Source organism: Silurus meridionalis, chromosome 20 (assembly GCF_014805685.1).
Source record: "Silurus meridionalis isolate SWU-2019-XX chromosome 20, ASM1480568v1, whole genome shotgun sequence".
NCBI classification, from domain to species: Eukaryota; Metazoa; Chordata; class Actinopteri; order Siluriformes; family Siluridae; genus Silurus; species Silurus meridionalis.
Window position 1 is genome coordinate 2,081,965 of NC_060903.1, and position 27,765 is coordinate 2,109,729.

Consider the following 27,765-nt stretch of genomic DNA (forward strand, 5'->3'; position numbering starts at 1 on the left):
CATGAAAAAGTTTGTCACAGAAGGGAGGAGAGTGTTGTGTATTTTCTGAGAGGTTTGCTGTTTTCTTCACACACCATTAGCGCTTTGAAGAAATGAAACGCCGGACTTTATCCCGGCTAAATCAGCGAATCTGTCTTCCGCACTACAGGATACGGATGATTGGTCGTTGCCTTTGCTCCATTTTTGATGAAAAGCCCTCACACAGCGACGATGGAACAATCGTCCCCCATCAGAATCATCCGTCTGTACTCGAGTGCACTCAGGCTGCCATCATGGATGTTTAACCTTCACTACCTCTAATGTTCACTACACAGCACAGACTTTCCAATAAATCCTAATGCTCTTAGTGAAGATCAATAAACTCTGCACCATGTTCGGGAATCATCCTCATGATGCCAGACGCATGCATGTGAGTGTGTGTGTATGTGTGTGTGTATATATACATATACATATGAAAATTAAAATAAGATATTGGGTAAATGTAGCAGCCACTAACTTATTTTGCATCTAGATTCGTGAAACTTGTAAGATTGGTGCAATTTATATTTTCTTATTTCCCTGTCTATTTGAGACAAAGAAAATTCTGACTTCACCTTTGCAAAAATAATGTTGTGCAAATGTCCTGCCATTCATCATGCAATTTTTGTTTTACTTTTTGGTTTCCAAACAGCTCGAGACAGAAATGAGAAAATAATGGAAAATTATATACACGTGAGAAATAATAATGAGTATCAATAACAATAATAATAATAATAATAATAATAATAATAATAGTAATAATAATTTCCTCTCAGGTTTACTATAGTAAAGGATTTGGCAGGCAGCATAGCCAGGAATTCAATCCAAATCCATATATGTAATAATATATTATATTCTTATATATTATATTAAAGTATTATATTTTAAGCACATTGTTATATCAAATCTAACATAATCTAAATACCCGAATGATGCAGATGGAAAAAAAATTGCCACAAGGTAGGAAAGCTGAGTAGGTGGAACAGTGCACAGGATATCATCTGTACCTTTGTGCTTCTGTTAAATATAGCTATGAAGTCAAGTCCAACATCTCGACTAGGCTACATATAGCTCTGGATCGGTTAAAGACAGCTGTAATACAAAACTCCATAGCTGACATAATACTGACGAGAAAGAAGAGCTGACGTCGACACAAATTAGCATCCTGCAACTAAAAATACAGCGGTTATGCAGGTGTCACTTCCTGGATGAGACTGACCTTACAGACTTAAAGCGCATGTCTGGAAGTAATGTGTATATAGTTGCGGTTCAGTGTATCAGTATACAATGAGGGGCCAGTTTATCAGAGTCACATATTAAATAGCTGTTTCTGTAGCGAATCATTACAGACTGAAGGTTTGGCCGTCCTTAAACCTATATGCATGCCTGAGAACTAAGAAGAAAATATCCTTTGTCATCTGCAATAGAAAGTCCAAAAATACCCATAATGCACTTATAGGAAATAGGAAACTATTACATGGTCATATTTAATACGAGTGTGTAACGTTTCCATTCGTTATCAAGTTTGTTAGGGAAATGTGGCTGGACGCAATGAAGAAAGTATCGTTTTGAAGCTGAACTTTGTGTGAGTGTGTGTCTGTGTGTGTGTGTAAATGTGTGTCTGTATACACACTGCCTCTCACCTCCACAGCAGCTTTGGCTCGCACAAATTCCTCCTCCAGAGAGTGCTGCCTGCCGAACAGAGAGCTTCCCAGTCTGAGCTTGGGCCGCTGTGCACACAGATGGTCCCACACACACACACACACACACACACACACACACACACACACACACACACACAAATGCGCAAGGTCAGTCAGCAGTCTCGACCTGTAACAGTGGCCTGAGGTACTTTTTGATGAATTTGTGATTTAAAAAAGATTAAGGGAAAATGTAGTTATTTAACTAAACATACTTTTCTGACACTGAGAACTTTTGGTTCTTTCGGACATATTTCTACTTCTATACCACAGCCAAACGTTTTCAACAGATAGAGACAGACAGAGAGAGATAACTACAACCTCAACATGGTTTTAATATTTAAATCCATTATTATAAACTTTCTGACCATGTGACTGCTCCGTCCGAAAACGCTTGTCTAATCAAAAATCCATTCGGAGTCACTCGAGTGTGTCAGAGACTTTTTCAAATGGACATCGCAAAGTGCACTACACTGAAGACTATTCAGAAGTGTACATTTATAAGTAAATGGGGATCAAATCCTGTCTAAGGTTATAATGTATGAGAACAAGTTTATAATATAGACCTGTCATTTATAATTCAGCTGGAAAATTATTAACACGTTCTGATTCAGAGAACTTTACAGTGCAGTGGTATAAGTGGTGAAGAGTGTTTTGAAAGCTTTGGTATGCAGAGGAGTCCATACATGTGATGTAGGCCCAGGATCAGACTCCATGCTCATACTCAGCTCAAGGGTGTGTTTGTTGGAGAGGTTGCTTTTAAAGTCAGCAGACCTGCAAAGAAAATGAAAAACAAATGTTTGGTATCAAATAGTGTGATGAAATACACTGTATGGACAAAAATACTGGGACAACTGATTTTTCCAGCTACACGTCTTTTCATAATATTGCTAGCATTACATTTTCTTTTCACTTGAACTAGAAGACTTTAACCTGTTCCAGCATGACAATTACCCTGTGCACAAAGCTAGCTCTATATGTATGCTTTATATGCATAGGCTGGAATGGAAGATCTTGAGTGACCTGCTATTGAGCTCCGAACTTAACCCTACTGAACCTCTTTGGATTAATTCGGAACGCTGACTGCACTCCAGGCCTCCTCACCTCACCTACATCAGTACCTGACTTTACTAACACCTTTGTGACTGAATGTAAACAAATCTCCACAAGCACACTCCAGAATCTAGTGGAACATCTTCCCAGAAGAGTGGAAGTTATTATAACAGCAAATGTGAACTAAATGTGGAATAGGATGTTCATAAAGCACATCTTATGCTCAGATGTCCACAAACGTTATAGTGTAAATGAATTTACTCGTCAGGGGTGAACATTTAATGACATTTTGCACATTTAGCTCCCCAACCTTGGATAAATAAAATTAATTGGAAGCCATGAAATGAGGATATTAACCTAATATTAACAATATTAACATATGTAAATAAAAAAAGCAGACTTACAGTGGTGTGCAAAAGTATTCGCACCCTTATACCCTATATATATATATTTTCCAAATTTGAATTTCCCAAACCCAACATCCAAAATCTTTAATACTAACAGGAAAAAAATACAAGTGAAGTTGTCATTTCCGTTGGAATAAACCACCTCTTGGCAAATATTCGAATCATAAAATGTTTTAAACGTATTATTATTAAAGGTGTAGAGATATTTAACATTTAATGGCGGCGTATGTTATTATTTACATCAGGAGTTCTCAAACATAAAAAAATTGCTTTAGTTGTCTGTGATGTATACTGAAATGATCCAAATCAGTCTAACAGAATGAGGTGAAGTTAGATTACCAGAGCAGCTCACTGGAAGAGTGATGTGAGGTGCACCTCTTCCTCCACTTCCTCCCTCCTTCCCAGGCACTGTCTGGATGGAGGCTTACTTCGTCCCATCTGTCCCGAGGTGAGCTGCTCACTACACAGTGGGAATACAGAGAGAAGAAGCAGGGTTTTTTTAAGCTAGAGGTTTGCCATAGTGTATGCATATTTAAGAGTTCAAGAGTTGAATAAAGTTTACCTTTTGGTGTTTATTAATTAATAGCAACAAATTACGCAGAAACGTGTTTAACAGACGGATTTAAATTTAAATACATTTTTTTTCGGGACACAACAAATCTTTATATAAAAATGAATGAAAGCATAAGAGAGCTGAAATTGATAAAAAGTGCTGTGTCATTCTTAATTAATGATATACAAGCAATAAAATGCTGGGATAAACTCTGGGGGTGAGTTTAGGGCTGAACAGAACAGAAGCACACACCAGCGTGTGGTTCATTATTTTCCTGTAAGCACACACTCTCAAGTGTTATATTCCATTTGAAATCAAGAATCAATTCCCCCTGCAATTAAACTTCCTGTCAGATGGTGTGCCAGATGATTTATGTGCTTGACATATGGAATGCAGAGATATTAATGAAGAAAAAATGCACAACAGCAGCAGCACATCAGTTCTGTGTTTTATCCTTGTCGCCTCCAGGAGTTAAAATTCAAGCTACTTAAAAAGAGGAACTGCTACTGGATAAAAGATGGTGTATGACGACAGGATGCTTGCAATGGTGTAAAATGAAAATAACTTGAGCTGCGCTGGATGTTATTGTGAAAGTATTATCACTGTTGTGTCCCACAAACCTCATATCCAGACGCCCTGCATGAAATTAAATCACCCGAGACATTTTTTTTAGTCCTGAGGCATCACAATATTGCCAGATGAGACTTTTCTTTTCTATGTCTCCTCGGATCCTGCAATCGCAGTGTAAATACGATCTTGTGTTCATCAATGATAGAAGCACAATGCTTTTAGCTGTCTACTTGATAAGAGAATGAAAAGAGAACTTAAGGCTTGTCTCTGCATGAAAAATGGCTTAGTAACACAGTTTTTCAGTTCGGGTAGGAGGAGGTTTCTGAGTGTATTGAGTTTACTGTAACACAATTACATTTACGGCAGTTGGCATATGCCTTTATTTAGGGTGACTTACAATAATTTTATTTATAAAACTGAGATAGCGGTTAAGAGCCTTGCTCAGATCTATCTATATCTCAATTAATCAATCACGGACCCAACAGAGGCAGATTTAGCATTCTGGGATTTGAACTTTTGGCCTACTGATTAGAAGACCTGCAATTTGGGGTCACCAATGTGAACATTTTGAATAAATCATTTTAAAGTAGAATAAACACATTCACAAGCTGATACGATCTAAGAAAACTGAATACACATTAAACCCCATATTATAATTTTTAATATAATATAACATATTACTTATATACATATACCCGGATTTCATTTGGCACGCAACCACTAAAGGTAAAATATATTATCTCCAAAAGGCAGTCAGTTATATGATAAATCCCAGGAAAATTATTTACAGGAAAAGCACAGATTAAAAATAAGCCCCAGAGGGACCTCTTTAATCTAATCAAAGAAGCGTAAAAAATACCCAGCAATAATATTCAATTCAGCAAATGTGGCACTTTACACAGATTAGAGGAAACACCTTGAATATTGAACAAGAGGTCATTTAATAAATATAACTTTTTAAACTGGGCCGATGAAATGAACCCCGAGAAATTTAACACCAATATGGTGTGAAATATTAAAAATGTCTGAAGGTTTTATTTATGAGACAGAAAAGGTTTCATCCAAACAAAACCCAAGACAATGGTGTGATCAAATACCTGATTGTGGTCAGATTGATTTAATTCCTAATACTAACCACTAATACTAAGCACTAATACTCTCAGCTCTCTCTGTAGGAGGCAGTACAAGTTTATGCAAATATAGCCCCGCCTGCCTTGCATAAAAAATCAGCTTAATGAGAAAGGAAATTAACGTTAAACCTGCTGAACTTTCAAAAAAAATTTGTTCACTTCACAAGCAGCAGGTGAAGCAAAAAGATACAAACTGCCCATTTTTAAAAATCTGAAAAGTTAAACAATTCGATTTAAAGTACAACTTTAATAAAATACTCTGAATTTACTAAAATGAACCTGAGTCTAATGAGGCTCTCTCTGGGTTCAGGTGTCCGGGCGAGAGCTGCTCGGCTTCCACCTGGATGAGCTCTGTCTCTTCTGTCTTGTTCCTGCCGAGGCTGTTCCTGAAAGCGGCGCGAGGGCTACGACGCTCCCAACTCCACCTCCTCTCACACGGCTCGCTCAGGTCCACTAGATCCAGCGCTGTTGAGATAACTGTGAGAATAACCCCAAAGAAATCAGTCAGCTAACTGGTAATGGAAACTTTCAGCCTCCAGTTTGATCTAAATCTGTACACACTCCTGTCACCTAAAACAGATTTTCTGGAGTTGTTAAATATTCTCCAGCAGAGTTGCTGATGTGGTTTCTGACACTGTCTGATACTATAAAAATAGACCAAAGGACGTCACAGAGCTAAAAACAGTTCCAGCTCTGTTACGAAGCTGAAACACTTTATTTCACAGCACAGTTTGGTGTCACTCCATTCCAGCATCACACTCAGGTAGAAGGTGTGACCCAGGCTGAAGTCTAATGAAGCTGTACATTTGCATGACAACATTTAACACTTTTACCAATCAGACTGCAATTTGTTCAATCCGAGGCCCAAACACGTAGTAGTAGTAGGAGTCCAAACAGGATTTTTAAGTCCTTTGACTGGATGGTCAGAAAGCGCACTAGACACCATACAAGCTCAAATATATTTGTGTGGATTCAATAGCTGCGTTTTCATCCCACAATGGCCGACAGAGGAGAAGAAATTTGTTTGGTCACAGTATACACATTTACAAGATGGACTTTTCAAAAAAAGCAGGACATTGTGAGCAAAGGTTTGCCAAAACAGTTGTTATGCTTTTTCATGGACGATTATACTTTTGTGCTTTCTTTCCTGTAAAATTTTCACAACGCCACACAATTTGCCTTTATTTCAAATTCCCAGGAAAACCAAAATGCATGAGAAAAATGCACAGAAATGCAGGAAAAACCCGGCGTCGTTCACCTTAGCGGCAGAGTTTGGCGGTTCCAGCTGTTTCCGTTTCACTTAATAACTGTGTTTCAATCTACATATGAAATTAATGATCATTAGCACCTGCTTGGATAAGTGGGTAATCATACACCTGACAAATGATTTCATTTAGATTTCTTTTCAAGTTCATTAACTTTCACTTTTTTAATTATTAAAAATTAATTGAAACTAAAATTGAAAAAGAATAAATAAATAAAAAATTTCTTGAAAGCATTCTTACTTTACAGCATTGTTTTTTCTTCCAAAACTGCCTAAAACTTTTTACAAATGATATGTCTTTAGATAAAAAATTAACATTTAAAAGAAATTCAATTATTGTAATTATTATTAATTTAAATTATTTTTATTTTGAATAAAAAAAAACTTTTCTTGCCTTTAAAATGTCACTGTATGAGACAACAGAAAGGCAAAAGAAAGGACCATTTTTGTTACATGGCCAGCCTTCAAATGCAAAAACAAATCTCTTGCTGTGAGAACTGTGTAATCTGACACATCAATTATTTCGGATTTTCGGAAAAAAATCTGGTGAGGGCAGAGTGTCTTAGAGAATAGGATGAGTTGACAAAAACGAAAAGGAGATACAGATGATGGAGAGAGAGAGAGAGAGAGAGAGAGAGAGAGAGAGAGAGAGAGTTGGAGAAACAGATGAGCAAGGAGGAACCTGCTGTGTTAGAGGTGACCGGTTGTGTGGCTCCATCACTTTTGCTCTCGCTCTGGAAGTCGTCGATAGATGGGCTCAGCAACGGTCGGCTCTCTTGGTGCTCGCTACCCAGCTGTAACACACACACAAACAAAATGAGCTTATCTTGTCATATTACGGTTATAAATCATATCCTGCATCACAGTCATTAATATCCTTGCCATTAAAAGTTTTTTTTGGCAAGCAAATGGAGAACTCTCGCCAATTTCTAATGTGGATTTTTCCATGGAGTTTCCTTTGGCTGTCTGACAATCAATAATGTTAATAATACTTGGCGGATTTGAAAATGGTTTGAAACAGCTGTGAAATCCAGATACACAAGCTATTATTTATACATTGTGACCCCCAATATTAGCTGTGGCACATGTTTCTGTCAACACCATCGATCCTTCACAACACTTCTGTGCTCATAATGAGGATTACAATAATACAAAACATTATAGAATTTTTTCTGAATCATTATAACATTTTACAGTGTTCTCTGGGTTGAAGACATTAAATTCTACACTTATATGAACAAACGTTGTGGACACCTGATCATAAGATTAGTATGTGCTTTATGAAAATCCAATTTTACATTTAGTCCCCATTTGCTGTTATAATAACCTCCTTCTGGAAAGATTAAACGGATTTTAGAGTGTGCTTGTGAAGGTTTGTTTTCATTCAGCCAGAAGATGGTTATTAAAGTCAGGTACTGATGTAGGTGAAGTGAGGCACATTCCAATTCATCCCAAAGCTCTATTTCAGGCACCCCAAGATCTTTAACTTCAACTCATGTAAACCGTATCTTTCTAACTGAACAGGGACATTGTCATGCTGGAATACGATGGAGTCTTCTAATTCAAGTGAAAGGAAAATGTAATTCTCCTGCATCCAAATACATCCTATACAATTGCATGCCTTCAAATTTGTGGAAACAGTTTGGGGAAGAACCACGTATGGCTGGAAAAGTCAGGTGTCCCAATACTTTTGTCCTAATTCTGTATTTGTCATGTTATGTAGTATATCATAGGACCAAATTTCATCTCTCAGCATTATAAAAAATCCAAAATATACATATGTTCTTTCGTCAATTAATACACATCACTCAGTACTAAACCGCTGAATATCCTGTGGGTGTTCTGATAAAAAGATTTTTAATATCGCTGTGACGTTGTCAGTCCATGAAATAAGCTCAGATCAATTTCCAACATTCATGTCCAATTAATTATGAATGTTATAAAGCACTGATCCTGGAGACTCCTCATAAACATTTTAAGTAAACATCTGCTTACAAATAAAATGACCACCAAGACAGACAGACAGACAGACAGACAGACAGACAGACAGACAGACAGACAGACAGATAGATAGATAGATTTATCATTTTCTGGTTATTATATTGTTATTATTGTTATATACATTATACTCGCCAACTTTTCAAAGCTCTATTATTTTTTCATCAAGAAAAAGACTCCAACAGGAGGAAGTTTAGAAATTGAAAGAAAAGTATATTTAATAATTGAATGAATGAAAACCAATATATTCATCAAAAAAAGAAAGTCTATTTTATAGATATGTTACTTTAAATCAGGAGCTGCCGTAGCTCTGTAAGCTGCATCGATCCTTTCCATCCCTCATCCTTATCCTTTGGATATCTGCCAGAAAAATTTATGTGCACGTACCAGAGCAATAAAATTTTCAGGATAAAGACGGCCTTCACACAGGCTGACACTGACACCACACTCTATACCTCACATAAACAGATCAACAGAACACTCTTTCCTGTCAGGTCTGGAGTGATTGTTTAACTCTTGCATTAAAATCTGCTAGAAGACATGGTCTAAAGTCTGAAACTGGAAGTGAAAATTAGAATTAAGTTGTATGACTGCATAAATAAAACTGTAGATGTTCAAACTGTGTTAATGTGCAATCTTCAGAATGGTAAACTAGCAGCCCCTGATGTGTCCATAAGCCTTGAATAGAGCTGCAACTCATAACCTGTAACTATTATTACTGGCGTAAACCATTGATTTTTTCTTCTTTCTTTTTTTAATATTTGTTTGTTTGCCTAAAATTTCTAACAGATTAAATTGCCTCATTTTATTCGGACTACAGGGTGAGTAAAAAGTCCATATTTCTAATACAAATTTATTTAAACAAATTGTACATGTACTTTATTACAGAGAAAAATGAACGCAAATCTTTAAATTACACCAGTGGCATCAACCTCAAACAGCCATTAATGGAATACATTCTTCTGAAGGAAGTCGTTTGGGATATTGCTGAGAACCTGAAACCGTTCTGTGCCTCTAAGTCCTCCATTGTGTGAGGCTTTGTCCTGTTCACCTTCTCCTTAGTAATAAATTAAAATTATAATCTTCTACACTTTAACTTACATAACCAGATAAGTAAATCAAATATACGGGGAAAACTTTACAAATATCCATCCATAAATTATCGTTTCCATTAGTCACATTACCAAGTTATCACAAGTTTCCACCTCTCACAGACACACAAGTAGTCAAGCTCATAATTCATGTCTTTTAAAAACTGACCCTTTGACACAACCAGATGGGACAAAAAAACCCATATCATCCATACAGACTCGGCTGACACTTGTACTTTTACAAAGTCACTTAGGTTGAAGGTTGAAGAGTCTACAGAGCTGCTATTAAAGCGTGAACTACAACAAAATATCTCCATATATGCTAAGTCACTGTGTTAGAGTACAAAGAGTCTTCTATGTGTGTTATTGTCCTAATCCTCACTTCCACAGTCCATAGAAATGCATAAAACATGGATGAACTCCTGGGTTACATGGATTCTTGGAGGCAGGGCTTCAGGAATGTAAAATTCAAGAACATAAACAAGCCTTAAAACAGCTGCTAATGTCAGACACTTGTTTCCAGTTCACTGCTGAGCTCCAGCTGCTTATATTTTAGATATCTCCCTAACAAAATAAAGATTCTCCATCAATTATTCCTGAACTTTTTGAGATCTGTTAAAGAAAGCCACAGTGCTAATCTAGTCAAGTAAGCTAGCAAAGGCTTTTGAGCGATTTGTGCAATCTAATGTAATATCTAATGGGTGTGTGTTTTCAGCCAACCTTGGTTGTGATGGTGAGGAGGGGGTTTCCATCTGAGGAGGCCTTACGTGGGAACTCCTTCAGCATCATGGCAACCACCCTCGGGTCTTTCCCCTACAACAGTGAGATCAACAGTGAACCGGGTCAGTGTGCTGCCATATAGGGCTCAAATAGGCACGTGTCGATCATCAGTTATAAGATATATAACGATATTCACATGCAGGATATTGTTATTGTCAAAATCTTTGCAGTGTTGCAAACTGTTTGTGCTTGTAGGGACCGTATTTCTCATTCAGAAAATTTCAGAAGTAGCAGTAGGACAGCTAAGTATGAAATGATTGCTAAAGAAAGAGATCGGCTTGCTTTTTTTGGCAAAAACCTCTAAATTAAACTAGGAAATGCAGCAGACATATAGCGTATATGAGCTGGTAGCTAAAATTAGCTAGCTAGACAGGTTGATTTATATGTACTTTAATACAATTGCAAATCACAGTGAAATAGATCATTTGTAAATGAAAAGATAAATAAATGAATCTTTTCTCAGCTACATCAGCATGCCAATGTAGACACAGTTCCAATGTAACAACTGGATGCTTTTTCTTGGTTTTGTGATTACCTTTTAGTAATATTTTTAACGCCATGATTCTCGAGTGAGCTCTAGAGACCCCTAGTGTTTAAAGTGTATATATCGATCTATGTCTTTTTTGGTTATTAATTTAATTATCCTAGCTGTAAGACTTTAATGACCGTGTGCTGAAATATGAGGAGTTAATCTAAAAGTCAAATATAATTACTATTTTTGGTATTATTTTATGTATAAAATAATTTTAACTTGAATCCAAAGCCGATAATAATATGAAAGAGTTTCACATTCTGAATTAGTGAAAAATTCGGGCTTTATATGATATTATTATTATTATATAATATTAAAATATGCCTATCTACAAACAACAAAAAAGAACATAAAAAAGCAAGTGTGTGCTCTCGCATTTTAATGCGTGTCCATCAAAAAGCACACAAAAAAAACATAAATTATGGCAATAAATGAGGTCAGCTTGGCTTTATTACATTCAGAGTCACGTCAAATGAACACCTTCCATCACCATAGAGCCTTTAACGGGTCTTTTATCAGTCCCTGATCCCCTCAGACACAGCTAAGCACTTTAGCAGGGGCAAGCGGAACGTCAGAGTGACGAACCAGAAGCAATTCGGCGGCCTTGTTTAATATGTTTGTGCCTCACGGACTTCAGTCCCATGTAACATTCCAGTTTAATCCGCTTTTGAGTTTGAGGAAATTGTTTGTTTTTTATTTTATGAGATCCAGCAACAAACTTAAAAGAAAAAGAAGAGTAGCATCCATGTCTTTAAAAAAAGCAAATAAATAAAAAATATTTTCCATAATTTCCAATACATTGCATTAAATACAATATACAATAAATCATGAATTTTCTATCAGAGTACCCAATAGTCAAATAGCAGGATCCCACCAAAATAACTCAAACGTCAAACCCACCTTCTTAACCTTTAGAGAACTAGAGTTTAAAAAAGGACAAATCTTACCTAATGCACTTTTAAATGCCATTATTAAGTATTTAGTGGCTTTTCTTGTCACCTTCTATTACTCTTTTTTCTTTTTGCTTCATTTATTTTGACATTTGACCCTGTCTGTTTTTGAACAAGAGTTTTTCTGCTCTCACATCCATCACCCTCTGCCTCATGACAAACAGACTCCACTGACTTTCTTTTGCCCTGTGGTCCCATTTATATCGCAGACACATCCATATTTAACAAAGTCTCTTGGCAGCAGCACATTGCACCATGTGATCTTTGTACTCCCACCCTTGCTGCAGTGTATAACCTCACCTGGATACCTGAACACCTGGATATTGGATACCAGAATACAAGCTGCTGCTTCAATCATAGAGGCTCATTGTTTATTTTTCAGCACTGTAATTACTCACAGTATGTCATGTCACCTCAGGCAGTTTCTCCCTGATGCTTTTCAACTTCTATTCATTTCCAGTGAAGCTGACACGATCTCAGAGTTCAGAGTGTCTTTAAACGTGAATCCGACGTCACAGCTGAAGCAGCAAGAACGCATGTAAATGTCTCAAACTTCAAATAAAACAAAAGTAATTCATCCTCCGTGCCCTGTGTTCCTGTCCTCCTCAGGGACTTGACAATTCATCCGCTTTACTACGTGCACGGCAAACAAACACGGCCATTACGAATCCTCCAGATCCCTGCAAGGAGCAGCGTTCATGTCTGACCTTTTCTTCACACCCAGAAATCTTTGCTCCAAAGTGTTTCAGCATCTTTGCGGCCTCACTAGGACTAAAAATAAAGCTGACGGGTGCAGTGAAGACAGCCAGGACTCGACTGAGAAATGTAACAAGGTTCTGGCCACATCGACGGAAAACAAACAAGAAATCTAAAGTAATGGGAATTTATAAAAACTTAGGTTAAACCATGTAGGATATGGATTAACATTGTCCTACATAAGATCATGTGGGATTACTGACAGATCGAGATATTTCAAGGTCTATTATTTACATGCAAGCTGTGAAATAATAACTGGGTCACTTTCCAACAATCTTTAGTTTGTCTGCACGAGGATGGTTCATCCAGTTGAAAAATTCCGTTCAACAATTCATCCAAACAGTAATCAAACTTTCTGATTAAATAAATCATATCACATATTTAAAGCCAACAAATTACAATAACGATATTATAATTTACTTTTACCAAAAAAGTAAATAAATGTCCAGATGCTCCACTTTATTTAAATTGAAGAATCCTTCCTTAGCATGAATAACAGCTTTACACGCATAGCATTCAGTTTGTTTCTCCAAATATTCAGTTGAAATACTTAAAAAAAATATGTTCAAGTTGGATATTTTTTTATTTTCTCTGAGATCCAGTTCATCCCAAAGCAGTTCAATAGGATTTAGGTGCGGTGACTGGACAGGCCATTCTATAATAGATATCACTCCAGACGACTGTTTCCTCTCTAAATACAGCTTACAGAGCTTGGATGTACGCTTCAGCTGATTGTCTTGTTGTATGGTGAAGTCGATTCAAATTAGCCACAGTCTAGATAGAATTGCATGGTGTTGAAGTATGGAACGGCAGCCATGTTGGTTCCTTTTAACTGGAATAAGTCTCCAACCTTCCCTGCTCCAAAACAACCTTTAAGCTTCCACCTCTATATTTGACTGTGTTGGTGAGGCAGTCCGATCACATCTTCTCTCCTGTTCTGCCTTAAAGAAATTCTTCTGTTAGAGACAGAAATGTCACATTTGGACTCCTATGTCCACAGAACAGTCTTTCACTGTCCAATTATTGTGTTTTTGATTTTTACTAGATTATTGCTTAGAAACAATAGAAACATGCATCTGTCTGTCAAGATCAATAAAAGGCTAGGTGTTTCCAAACCTTTGACAGCCAATGTACATTCTTCTTGTTTAATACAAGACATGACACGTCTTGGTCAAACACTGATGAAAATTTTAATTAAGCAGCAGAGGTGGCAAAAGTACACACATCTTTCACTCAAATAGAAGTACAGATACTCGTGTTTTAAAAGACTCTGGTAAAAAGTTCTGACTACACTTTTTTAGTCAAGTTAAAGTAAAGAAGTTTGGGCTCTGACATGTACTTAAGTAAAACGTAGCCATTAGTTCTACCTGTTTTAGTGTCACGCTCGTAACTGATCATATCATATTAATATATTAATACAAAACAAATCTCACATTATGTTACCTGGTGAATGCAGGCTGAACATCCACCATATAGAACACAAGAAGAAAAAAGATGATGAAGTTTAGGTGATCAGGAATGTCTCTGTTCTCAGTTTACATTGCTGACTCCCTCTGTCTCATCCACGTTAAGCCCATACTCCTTGTTGCCTTCTGCCGCACTCTTTGTTAGCATTGTAAACTAGCCTACGTCTGTGGTGCGTGAGAGCCAGGAAATGATACACCAGTGGTAGATTGAAAAATATGTGCAATGACAGGAAATAGGTTGATGGGCTGAAAATGGTGCGCAATGAGAAGAAAGAAATATTGACATTTCACCAAACAGATAAAAACAAAAGTTACGAGTCTGGTTTAAAAATGTAAGAAGTAGAAAGTACAGATATTTGTGTAAAAAAATTTAATGAATGAAAGTAAAAAGTTGTCTGAAAAATAAATAGCGAAGTACAGATACCAGAAAAATTTACTTAAGTACAGTAACGAAGTATTTGTACTTCAATACTTCCCTCCTCTGTCAAGCAGCACTAGCGCCCGTTAGCATGTTCCCACACAACACCCTGTGATGTGCATTACGAAGACGAATACAGCCCCTACTATTTATTACAGAGTGTGAAACCCGCTGGTCCCTTGTGTGGCTGAACACCGGCATTGTGTTTATTTGTGTGAAAATAGGCCGTCGCTACCACTGTGTGGAAGTGCTAGCGCAAGCAACGTGTGGATTGCTAGCATCAGCAAATGAATCCTCATCACCTGAAGCCCTACACCTGCACTTACTCAGCTCTGAAGGGCCTGTGGACACAAAATCACTCGGTGGCTGGAGAATAATAAAAGTTCATTTTGGTCTTCACCAAGTGCTATATTAAAAAAGCTGCTAATGTTTAATCCCCATGTCACTTTCTTTACACTTTATCTTTATGCCTAATTATATTAGTCTTTATTATAAAAGTCTTTATTATAAAAGCTAAACATTAAAAAAACCAGTGTGATGTAGATATGAGTAAAATGGTTTCTAATGAGCAGAATTGATTCTATTTTCCTTTATAAAGTAAACAAAAGTAATTTAAATCACATTGAACCTGTTACTAAAGCGTAAGCAACAGCTACCAAGTATTAAAGGTAAGCGTATAGAGCATTCTTCCTTTCATATCCATCAACCCAACAAATGTAGCTTCTGTTCATGATGCTTTACAATTTATGATCCTTTTCTATCTACATGCTAGCAGTTTTCAAGCTAATCTCTTTTTTCCCAGTACAAATAAGTCTTTCCAGACTGGAAAAATTGGTTCCAATTGGTTCCAAGCCCTAAAAACTTCCTTAACTGGAACCCTAGAACTGTCTACTTCATTACAAGAAAATGTTTGATAAACATCAACAGATAGTGTTGGTTGCTAGTCACAGCAAAGAAAAACCTAAAAGAACTTGTACAGACTGAGCAAACTGTAAAATATCTGACAAAAATTACAAAAGAGTTTAAGGAACAGATAGAGGAGCTCCGCAAAAAGTAGCAATGAACTGATTAGGTAGTAACGTGAACAACACGTAGTAAAGCCTATAACATTTTGGTGGGATAGCGTTATTAGAGGAAAGCGCTATCTGCCCTTTTCCACATAACATACCATTTTTTTGTTTCCTGAGAAACATTATTATGAAGATAAAAAACAAAATGAACACTTAAATACTTTCCAGTACTCTATCCCCTTCAAACAAGATCAGCAGCAGTCACAAGAGACAAACTGGCCATGGCGTTGGAGATGTTTGTGCTTGTTGGTATGAACACGAGCCCAGAAGCTGCATTAATCTTTTTACCCTTAAGGTCAACGTTGCCTCCTCAGAGTCACATTCATGGCTAATTAGCATGAATCGTGCGTTTTGGAATGGCAATTTATTCACAATGTATTCAAATACAGGCATCTGGGACGTTTTATCAGCAGAGGCGAATGTTTTAGAAATGATAGGCATTCATGGTATTAAAGCATGAGATAATGTTATGTGAAAGCCTGAAAGTAAAAAAATAAAAAAAATGGTTTGATGGAAAGGCAATACAAACAAACTGGCATGATCTGAATCTGTGCTCTGGCCTCATTTGCTGATAATCCTCGCTGTTCTTTGCTCAGATCACAGGCCGTATATCCCAGCCAGGCATCTGTTCCGACTGTCAGAGCTACCTGATCTGGTTCAGGAGGAAATGTGACACAACATCTGCAACTGCATCTATAAATCTAGTGGATTTCACAGATTAGCTGTTAACCTGAAAAAACTGGCCTGCCTTAGGGTTCAGTCAAGCCTTTCATTCAGGCATGTGTGCGTCCCTCATATACCGCATGACTGACACGGATAAAGACCCACCGTCCCTTCACAGATAAGAGCCGCCTTGTGATTCCTGTAAGGCTAACACAACCCAAATTCATTTTCAGGATCACAGTTTCTCTTCTGCTCCATGTTGTTCTATTCTGAATGTGCAAGTCCAAGTAGGGCTTCTAAATGCTTTATTATTATAAGTGTATTTAATTCAATGTGAGCATTGATATGTGTGTGTATGTGTGAAAAACAGCCAAGTGGAATCAGTATTGACTTTACATTATAATCTGCACGTACTCATGTGTGTTCTCAGTGCCTCAGGTTCTTCTGTCCTGCTAGGTAAGGGGAAGAGTTGCTCATTTCCTCATTCGTCTTCATACACCTTATTGATTTTGTGTTGGGTCTGATTTAGCAGATGGGTGTGTGTCAATATTACACCCTAATGTAAAAAATAAAAATCCTCATCTTTATCATGGTTTACAGTGCTGGCAATATATTGCATTAAAAAGTAATGATCATCTGTTTGCCTGATCTTCCCGGCACTGCAAATTTTCCATCCCCCGAAAATAGAACATATATAGAAGAGAGATAAAGGAAGGACGTTCTACATTATGCAAAAATTAAAACATTGTTAAGATTGGTGCAGCGATGTATCGTGATACACTGCGAAGAGATGTGACGATGTGTGTGTGTACGAACGAACAATTCACATTATGTATGTAGGCATAGTGTACATCAACACAAATATGTTATAAATGTTAAACGTATGCAGTTTCTAAATTAATTGTTATATAAATGTATTTATGGTATGATATTTTAAGGCATGGTGACCCTACACATATTTTTTTACAATATTCACCCTTAATTTAATTCAATATACCCTTGCGTTGAGTGTTGCATTTTTTTATTTAGTTTTATACAGACCAAAGTACACATTTTGGCGCATTATTTATGACTCAAAAAGTATTTTTTTTAATTCATAAAAAAATCAGCAAACTGAACTGTGGTGGCAATAGAAATGTGTATGTTTTGTTTGTTATGAAAATGAGAATAAAAATCGACAATTATAAAGTGTAGGCAAAGAGATCTGCAAAATCTCACTTCCACAGATTCTTTCTACTTTATTAAATTTATTAAAACACATTGTGTAATAGTGTGTAACTGTCAGTAAACATAATTTTTATTTTTATATATTGTATTGCAAATATAAACAATGGTGTAATGGTGTAATAATGGTTTAACTTGCCTCTATGCAAATTACTGTATAATTACTACCTGAACTCTGCATAGTCACCTGATTGTCACTGGACATTTTTACCTCATTTATCTGCACACCTCTTTATTTGACCACCGTGTCATTGCACTGAGCTGGTATCTACTCACTAACACGTGCATACACTTTTTATTCTATGTATATATGAAATATATTGTTATTGAACTTCTAGTTAGTTATAGCATTTCACTGGCTCTGTACTTCTACTCTGCACAATGACAGTAAAGTTGAATCTAATCTAATCTAACCCAAATTGCCAAACTGATCAGGACTGATCCCTGGTTAGAGACAGAACCAAAACCAAAGTCCATTGCAGTGTCAACAAAAAGCACATGAAGTAAACTGAAGGAAAACCATGAGATCAGCGCCTCTCACACCTGGGGCCGTGCTGTGCGTTCAGTCAGAGAATCAGAGCGTGTTGTTATTTTGAAAAAAAAAAAAGGACATGTTTCCTTCAAACTTATCCAGAAGATCATGCACTAATCTAATGAGACAAGTAGGCATTTAAGCAGGTCCTTAAATTCAGGACTCTACTGCAATTTCTTGCTGTCTATAACAATAATGATAAAATAAACAGCATTTTATGCGAAATGATGCCAAACTGCTACCAGTACTTGATCCACAAATGCAAAGTAAACATTTGCTCATTCTTCTTTCAATATGCACAAGCCTTTTAATGGTCAGTACAGCAGGTTTTATGTTGCATAACAAATCCGCTAGCATACCTCGCCTGCCTATTGCACCGGGATCGTGTTAGGACTGTGTGATGTGATTTGAATGGAGTAGACCAAACCACAAATGGATGGTAAACATATAAAAAAAAACATAATGCCATTATACTACTGCTTGTAATAATGTGCTACTTGAAACCGCCCAGGTTTTAATTTCCATTTTATCTACCAGTGGAAGCAGGTAAATATTTCAGACTCTGATACATCTCACATCCGTTTTCTCCCTCTCGCTTTACATGGGATTCAGAGCTTACTGTGGAGCATGTACTTCCTGTATTATCTTAAGAAAATTAGCTTGTCACGAGCTCATCTGGTCCATTTACACTGAACCATTACCGAATCAGTCACATCTTTCATTACACAACAGAGCAAATCTCTGTCTCCCACCTCCATGCAGACGTCTACGCATCTGGGATAACGAAGAAAGCAGGGAGTAATCAAGAACTAGATTCAGAGCTAGATTCAGTCGCTCAGGCTGTAAGGCTCGTACACTAGCACAGAGATCAGATCTGACATTTAACTGTTCATATATATAACAGCTAATATTACCTATATAATCTCTGTATGTAAATGCAATGTAAATATACATACTCCTCATTAAATATTCATTTTTTCTTTTGTTGTATAATATTTCTATCATATTAATTCATACTGATACCTGGAGATGGGATTATCAAGAGGAATTGATTAAAGATATTTACTCTGGTGATTCATGTTAGAGCAAGTGTGCTTCAAGGGAAAAGATGAGACCCGAGGAAATGGCCTGTTTTGATAAATTTTTATAGCGACCTAAAAATAGTCAGTCTTGACTATAAATCAATTATTGTCATTTCATTCTTCATGATATTCTTCAGTTTTCCGGCTCTAATGAGCACGCTGAAAATCTAACCATGCACGAGTTAAATGAACGCCTGCTTTTACAGGAGCTGACTGCCCTCATAAATGTCTTGGAAATGTCAGTCACTGCCTGAGTACATATTTGCTTGCTGACACGAGCGGACTAAAACAATTACCGCAATAGTGAGAACCAGAGTTTCAGTCCAGCTCAATGCCTGGGCAAAAATTTTCATCCCCCCAGGCAGTAAGGCTGCACAATATGGACAGAAATAGCCTATCCTGGTTCTTGCAGCTACTGTATGCCCTGCAGTGTATTAGAAAACAACCCGGAGAACATTGTTGCATCATTGTTAAAAACTGTCAGGTGTTTATTTGACCAGGATGAATATGGGTTGGATTATTTGGATCACAATGTCTGACATGCACAGACAAAAATAATGTTTTTTTGAAGATCTCATTTACATATAGCAGGTTTTTGGTCAATAAGGTCAATAATAGAGTCACAAACAATATGACATATAGTCTAGCCTGCCAGTGGTGGATGTAGTTCACGTGTATGCAGCTTTCACTAATTATATCACTCCTTTAATGGTTGTTTTTCCATATTTGGGTTTAACAGATTAACAAAATTTATATGATTTATAATATAAACAATGACGGATAATTTTATGGATTTATATGATTATGTTTCTTCTATAGCAGATCATTTATCCATCTTATCCAATAAATGTGCGTTATTTAGCTAAAGACAGCTTGACAAGACAAGGAGCTTCTATAATTATACTCTTATTAGCAAACTTATGATGTGATAAGTACTAAAAACATTGAACAATGACAAATTCAATGTTTACAGATGACTGTGGAGAAGCTTCTGCATATAGTTTCAACTTCATGATCAAACTGTTGTCTCATCTGTTCAACGTCTGTGCCATTAGTCACAAAATGTTCATGTGAAGCATTAGTGTGAATATAAACATTAGTGCTTTTAGTTATTAGTGCATCTTATTTACATAAAACTGATCACTGATGTTAAAGCATTGCAGGTGACTATTCAATCATGGTAGTTAGCTCATCCAGATATTAGCTGGAATTTTATGTAGGTGGATTGTCATAAATTTTGAGTTCTGCAGCTGTGGATGTATCTCCATGAGACACTGAACCATCTGTGCATTTTATAGAGGGGTGAAACTCCCAAAGGACTTCCAGGATGTATAGCATGGAGGATCAGTGACAACCTATATCACTACATCATCTTTGTTTAGCTAAAACAGATACAAGGAACTGCAGACAAATACAAATTTAATGTTTAAGTTTGAGCCTGAAAAAATGATTCACCCAAACATTTGTACTAAATAATAAATCATACACCGTGCAATCAGATGATCCTGCTGTACAAATGAACATGTTTGATTTGCAGCACTTAATGTCTCAAACAAAGCATTTTTTTTTCTACTATCTTGCAACATATAATTGAAGAAATTAGCATTTCTCTGAAGAAGTTGGGAAAAAAACAACAGCCTTACTCTTAAGTCTCAGTAAAGACAGCGCAGGACAAGGCACATCCCCCACCTCCCAATAGGCCCGAGCCTCATATATTACTGCGGATGTTTTGTTCAGAACGTGTGTGTGTGTGTGTGTGTGTGTGTGTGTGTATGCAGCATTCACTGTATTTCCTGATTTCATTTATGTTGTTTAGGATCAAGACTATAGTCCTGGTGACACAACACTGTAACACAATATGCCCTGTAGCAAAAATTGTACTTCCTGAATGCAATGTAGTCTGGGCAATTTGATGAAAAATATGCTGCAAAGACTTTTTTTTTTCAGAGACCTCATTTTTAAGAAGAAAAAAAGAAGTAAATTATTCTAAAAAAAAAAACATGCCCAAACAGCTTCAATGAATAACATTGAGTAACAACAGAGCTGATACCTGACGCTAACAACTGTACCATAAAACTGCCCTGCAATCCGCCATCAGGCTGTTTTGTACAATTGTACTGATAATTTTGTATAATATGTGTTTACACGATTTAGAGGTTAAAATTCGAGATTTATATTATTTTTTTAAATAATAATTTATACAGGCATCAGAATGTTCATTTTTGAACTTGATAGCAACAAAACACATTAGTTCTGGCTTTGGTGCTTGGACCCCTAAATGTAATAATATGTCGATAACACAATAAAAAAAAAGAATAATAATAAAGAAAAAAAACAAAGTAAAAAAATTATATATATATATATATATTACTATTAAATAAAACATTTTAAGACGTTGTTTTTCTCTATCAGGGAAATCTATATCACCTTCATTCTATCTCTGAGGGCAAAAATAATTTTACAATCATGAAAGAATATTATTTGTCAATTTAGTGCAGATTTAGTGTGAACTGAGCACACCTGAGTCACACACACTAACACTATGTGTGAATCTAGCACGTAGCATATTAGGTTCTTGGATGAAAGTGTCTGTCAAGTTTCTTTTACAGAAGCATGTTTGCATCAGTGTCTCATTCCTTTTTTTTTAAAAAAAGGAAGATCCCCCATATATCTATGTGGGTGTAAATCTTTGCTTGCACAGCAAAATTACTGACAAATAAAGACAGCCTCACTTTCCGTCAACCCATCAGTCATGAATAATGTACTCTTTCCATGGAAAACAAGGAGACACTTCCTACACACGCTCTGATTTACGCGGCACTGGAACGGGAAGCGAATTAGCGTCAAGCGTCAGAGCCTCTGGAGCAAATCGCACCTGATGGCAGTTCTGGTGAAGTGCAAGCGCAGCATCATCAGTCATGTGAGTGCTAGCAGGCGGAATCGGAGTTCAGCAGACTGTATGAAGGTCACAGCGAGCTGACGTGGACCACATGGATGTTGACTGTACATTCAGGTGATATCTATGTTTGTGCAACGAAATGCAATGTGGGGTTTTTTACGCTGCCTGGAATATCAATTCATGTTACGCATGTCAACTTGTTTATATGGTACTTCATTTGCATATATGACATGGAATACTGACATGGAATGTGTTTTACATACCGATGTGTTACATAGTAATATATTACCAGGATTTTAGCGTGAGATTGTCAAGTGCGGTAATGCTATATAACGATTTCCACTTTGGCAAACATCAAATTAACAGTTTTGTTGGTTTGTCCTAAAAAGTTTTCAACCACAGAAGGTTTAAGCGATCAAGAGAAAGTTCTAATGCTAAGAACCATTAACCATTTACTGGTTTCTACAGGACGAGATGAATTTATAATAATACCCCGGGTCTGCTACCAAAAATTCATGAACTACTTCATTTTCTTAGCCCATGCTTTAAGGGTTCTTCCTTCAGATGAAATGATTGATAGCTCTGAATCAAGATTGTCACATTGGGTTTCTAAAAAGTACCAAATACAAATATAAAAAGTATACTTGATATTTGGAACCTTTTCTGAAATTGAATTCGTCTGTGTTAGAATTCTACATGAACTAAGCAAACCCCTGAGCGTGCTGAAGGAAGCCTTTTAAGCCTTTTGAAATTAATAAAACATCAAAACATTTATTTATTATGCAAGATATTTTGGTAACAGAAGGTCCACAAACTCTGTAAATCAATATCCTTGCTTCTCGTTCCTCAGAAGTTCCCTTTACACTTAGAAAAAAGTGGTTCCTTAGGTAAAGGGTTCCTCAAGGGATCTTTGGGTGATTAATGACTACTTGGAACCTTTACTGAAAGCAACGATATCTGGTTTGAGATTCTATTTGAGGGAAACAAACCAGAGAAAAAAATTGAGGGTGGTAGTGGAAGCCCTTTTTTGTATATAAAAAGTCACAATAATTTTATAACAAACACAGATAACTATGTAGATGTTTGATAGTTCTCATTTATCACCTTAAGTTCCTCAGAAGTTTCAAACATAAAAAGGTGGTTCCTTTGGGGGGGGGTTCACTGGGTGTTTGATTTCTTCTTGGAACCTTCACTGAAAGGAAAAGTCTCCGGTTTTATGATTCTACATGAACAAAAAAATTGGAGGGTTGAATATTCCACTGTAAGGAGGACCACAGACTGAAAAGATGTTTTGTAGTTCTGATGGTCATCATAACAAGTTTCTCAGAACTAAAATTATGTGTAACTAATAAGTGCTTACTTAGATAAAGGCTTCCTTAAGGGTTCTTTGGGGGGTTATTTACTACTTGGAACCATGAAAGGAAAAAAAAAAACCTTGAAGATGCCAGAGGAAGCTTTTTTAATATAGAATTAATTTGTAATGCAAGATGCCCACAATCAAAGCAGGTAGTTCTCAGGTTCCTCAGAAGTGCTTTAACATCTCCACAAAGATCCCAAATAGTGATTTATTATACATCTTGGTGGGAACGCAAGCAGCACGGATGATCCGGTTCAGACTCATGCACGTGCCAAATTATTCCTGCCAACACCTTGATAAAAAAAATGTGCGGGGAAAAAAAACACAAAATCTTACCTGAGAGTGGCCCTGGTACATGTTCACTTCCTCGGATGGAGAAGAGCCGGAAAGTCCGCAGCTCCTGTACTTTTATCACCCAGCCTCAGTGTGGAGGGGTGGGAGATGAAAAGAAGAAGACTAAATAAATAAATAAATAAATAAATAGAAGAGGATGGAGATCTGGAGCCAGGTGCTGCGTCCCGACTGCGCACACGCGTGGACCGCTACAGACCACGGATGATGGATCGTCGGGTCTCGTTATCACGCTTTGAGAAACACACACACACACACAACACACACTGAAACGCGCTGACAGTCAGCGCTCTGCAGGACCTGTCCCAACTACCACCGCCCTCTCACTTCATACTCTTCCTCCTGCCTTTGCTCGGAATTTTCAATTGGTCCTCATCAGGAACCGCCTCTGGGCTCATCAGTGATGCAGGCGCACTTTCCTGCAAAGGGACTACTGCGCTTTTCCACTGCGTGCATTAGAGTCTAATAACGCTCATGTACTGTATGGATGCTACGAACACATACACAATAAGTGCATAATAAGCTTGCATGGGAATAACCTTAATTGCATGTCTCACCGGCTCTCACGTTGATAAACGCGCGCATGCGCACGAGTTTTACTCGACATGAACGTTTCCAGTAACTGTTAATATGGGTATTATTTTGTGCATCAACTATTAAACATCTTTAGGATACTGGCCAGGGTTGCCAGGTATGTGTCTGAAATTTTGCACAAAAAGAAACCTGGTGTGGGATACAGTATCTGCACCTTACACTGTTGTTTTGTTTTCTAAAGCATACATTTGTGTGTATTTAATTTTGAATAATGCCTTAAAGTAAAAAAATTAAAATAGTGAAAACTAATTACACCCGCAACCTTTTTTTTTTTTTTTTGCAAACCTAGTCATGTTGCATCCAGATCCTGTCCTAGGAACTCTGGATAGAGAAGGAATAAACCCTGAATGGGATGCCGGGCTATTACAGGGTGCCATGCACACATATAGCCCAATTCGATTACATGCACGCTTATCTGTACGAGCAACCATACAGATAAGACGCTATAACGTTATTAAGGAGGACAATTAGTAACCTATAGTGCTGTTTGCAAATTCCCAAGTAAATCAATACATCAATAAGGCAAAAAAATTGCAAAACAATTTTCTCATGATGATAAACTGAACAAGATTGAAAGTATTTACACATTTTAATTGCCCAGTGAAAAAAAAATTCAATTTTCCATGTATTCATTGGCAAAGGAATAATATTTTATCATGCCCTGGGCATTAACTCAGTTGAGTAAATGTAGCATTATGAAGGGACGTAATAACACTATGGTTAACTTCAACGCAGACTTCAATGCTTTCAAATGAATCAGTTGATGGTACTGTAGAATAGTGTCAGATTTATGACAAAAACTCTGTAAAGTCGTGCTACATATGCTCGAAAAAACGAAAGGGAAGTACTATTTGTTTTCGCTGGTATATTTTGGCACTGTTATAAGCAACAGATTTCTGTATATTTATATTTATTATATATGATCTTGTTGGTTATGATCTTGAGCAGGAGTTGAAAAAAACAAATCTCCAGCAAAGTGTAATAATAAACATAATTATAAGTAAGTCAGAACTTGTCTTTTTTTGTCCATTTGAATGTCCTGGTCTCTTTGTGTAGTCCATCATAATTTTTCTTTTATTTGATGAATGTTTTATGGGGCATTTTCTATTAACTGGTCTCCCAATTGATTATTTATAGTATTGATTCAGAACTCCAGCATTCCTTAACAGCTTACCCAAATGGCTTGTGTAACATCATACACAACCAGTACATTCATTCTCTTCTATAACAGGTCTCAGGTTGAAGAGCTCAGAACTAATGGTGGGTTTGAGAGAAGAGAGAGTGAAGCTCCCATGTTTTGGAGCCTGTAGGAGGCTTTTATGATGATTGATGGTGTGTTGCTCGGTGTGGCACTCCAGGTTTAATCAGCGAGGCCTCCCATTCGTGGCCTATTCATTTCCAGTCATCCTTTCTGTTGGTTTCAAATTAATGAGCTGAACTGTGCAAGTGTAATCTAATATCGCTTCCTTCTCCAAACTATAACTCATAAATGAGGTCAAGACAGTAAACTCTGCTGCTGTAAATCCTTACTTTCATTTCCACTATGGGCTCCTCTTTCATAATTATCTGCAGAAAAGAAAAATCGCTGTTCACAATGAGAATGTCAGCACCTGAGCTGGGAAGAAATATGCATAACAATAAAAAAAAGTTTTACCCTAGATACTCTCAGATCTGTTCACAGTACACAGGGCTGAGAGATGCAGAAAAGCCTGAATCTCTTTTAGTGCTTGACTGGTTTTTATTTAGGATTGTATATAAGTTAAATAGGGGTAACTCAGTGGTTAAGATGTTGGACTTCTGATCAGAAGGTTGTGAGTTCAAATCTGAACACCACCAATCTGACATTGCTGGCCCCTAGGGCCCTTAATTCTCTTCTGCCAAATGCCATAAATGTACGCATTGTTTTTTCTAGTTGTAAGCCATTGTTTAGTGCTGATCTCATAAGAAGGCCAAAACTATTTTTACATTTTTTAAGGCAAAATAATGCTTGTTAGTACTATGATAGTGGTTCCTATCAACTTCCGAGTTTATCCGACAAGCATGCATGCTAAATGAATTTGGCGAGATTACTCAGTTATCTAACCAGCTCAGTGGGACACAGCCCTTTTAAATAACCTGCCATGGTTTTATCTTTCATGCTGATGCCAAGAAGACAGAATTTGTAATGGGTTTGTTTGGAAGACAAAAGCACCTAAAGTTCAAGAACAGAGTGAGTAATGAGCCTATTCAGTTCGCCTTCTCAGACATTACAGAAATTCAAATGACTGTTAGAAACTGGTGTTTGATTGTGGTTTTGCAAGTGGGCCACAACCTCAACTAAATGGTATTAAAAATTTTTGGGAATGTGAAAAGGTGTGGAAACCTCTGGAATTTCATTTCTAGCAGAGAGATACGGAGAGTTTTAATATAATTTTTAGAAAAAGGATCAAGAAAAACGGTGGATCATCAGGGCTTCTCCCAACATTCTGTCTCTTCTCGTCAGTTTTCGTTTTTATTCCGTCCTATTTACTTAATAACTTGTTGTTTAGAATTGTTCAGCATGCACTTTTTGGAAACAAATTATCTTCAGATCCAAACAATCTTAAACCTTGAGAAACCAGGAAAAAAGTTCTTGACACCAAAAAGGTTCCACATACGACCACACTTTTGTCCATTAAGCATAGTTTAAAAGCTCATTTAGACAACTTGATTGGAATACACTAAACTACCATTCTGTACAAGTTTCACTGCAGAGTTTCGACTCATTCCTAGACGGGCTAAAATCTAACAAAAACGCAAGCTTTTAAACCAGCCTTTATATAAAAAATGTAGTGAAAATCTCAGAAAGCTCACCAGCAAAACAAGCAGAGGTAATGTACCAAATGGAAGCCATATGGTTAGAGAGAGCATTAAGAAAATGAATATGGCTGACTCAGACGCAGGACTGATAATTGTAGATGATTACGCTGTAGTGAAAGGCAGAAGCGCCCGAGAACACTACATGCTCTGATTGTAATGAATGGAACTGGACATAATTGAAATACAAGTAGCAGCGCAATTTGCAAGAGATGTACATGTCATTCTGAATATGAACTTTTGTGCTCTTATTTAAATTGTCCTTTTAATAGACCTTGGAATAGCCATTCTTATCCGAGCGTCCATTCATTATTAACTGCAGCACACAAGCTGTTCTGTGAATACAGAGAGACAACAACTTATCAATTTAAAGGGAATGAAACATTGTGTTGTGCTGTTATAGGAAAATAATCAAAAGCAGGATCGTGTAACAAGGACAAACATAAAGCAGAGATAGTGTAACATGTTTCAT

At 36.9% G+C, this 27,765-nt stretch overlaps 1 protein-coding gene across 3 annotated transcripts in view; it reads right to left on the reverse strand.

Annotated features, from left to right (window-relative positions):
- pex5lb (peroxisomal biogenesis factor 5-like b) overlaps positions 1-24,165 on the reverse strand; it is a 38,473-nt gene extending 14,308 nt beyond the window's left edge. The window contains exons 1-7 of one of the 3 annotated variants that reach the window (XM_046876559.1): positions 23,850-24,165; positions 10,505-10,597; positions 7,378-7,489; positions 5,711-5,908; positions 3,518-3,638; positions 2,405-2,492; positions 1,662-1,748 (exon numbers count right to left, since the gene is read on the reverse strand). In XM_046876559.1, the coding sequence (XP_046732515.1) occupies positions 1,662-1,748; positions 2,405-2,492; positions 3,518-3,638; positions 5,711-5,908; positions 7,378-7,489; positions 10,505-10,597; positions 23,850-23,870 (720 nt within the window). In that variant the 5' untranslated portion in view covers positions 23,871-24,165. The remainder of the gene's footprint in view (positions 1-1,661; positions 1,749-2,404; positions 2,493-3,517; positions 3,639-5,710; positions 5,909-7,377; positions 7,490-10,504; positions 10,598-23,849) is intronic. The other 2 variants (XM_046876561.1, XM_046876560.1) reach the window with 2 other exon arrangements.
- Between the last annotated feature and the right edge of the window lie 3,600 nt (positions 24,166-27,765).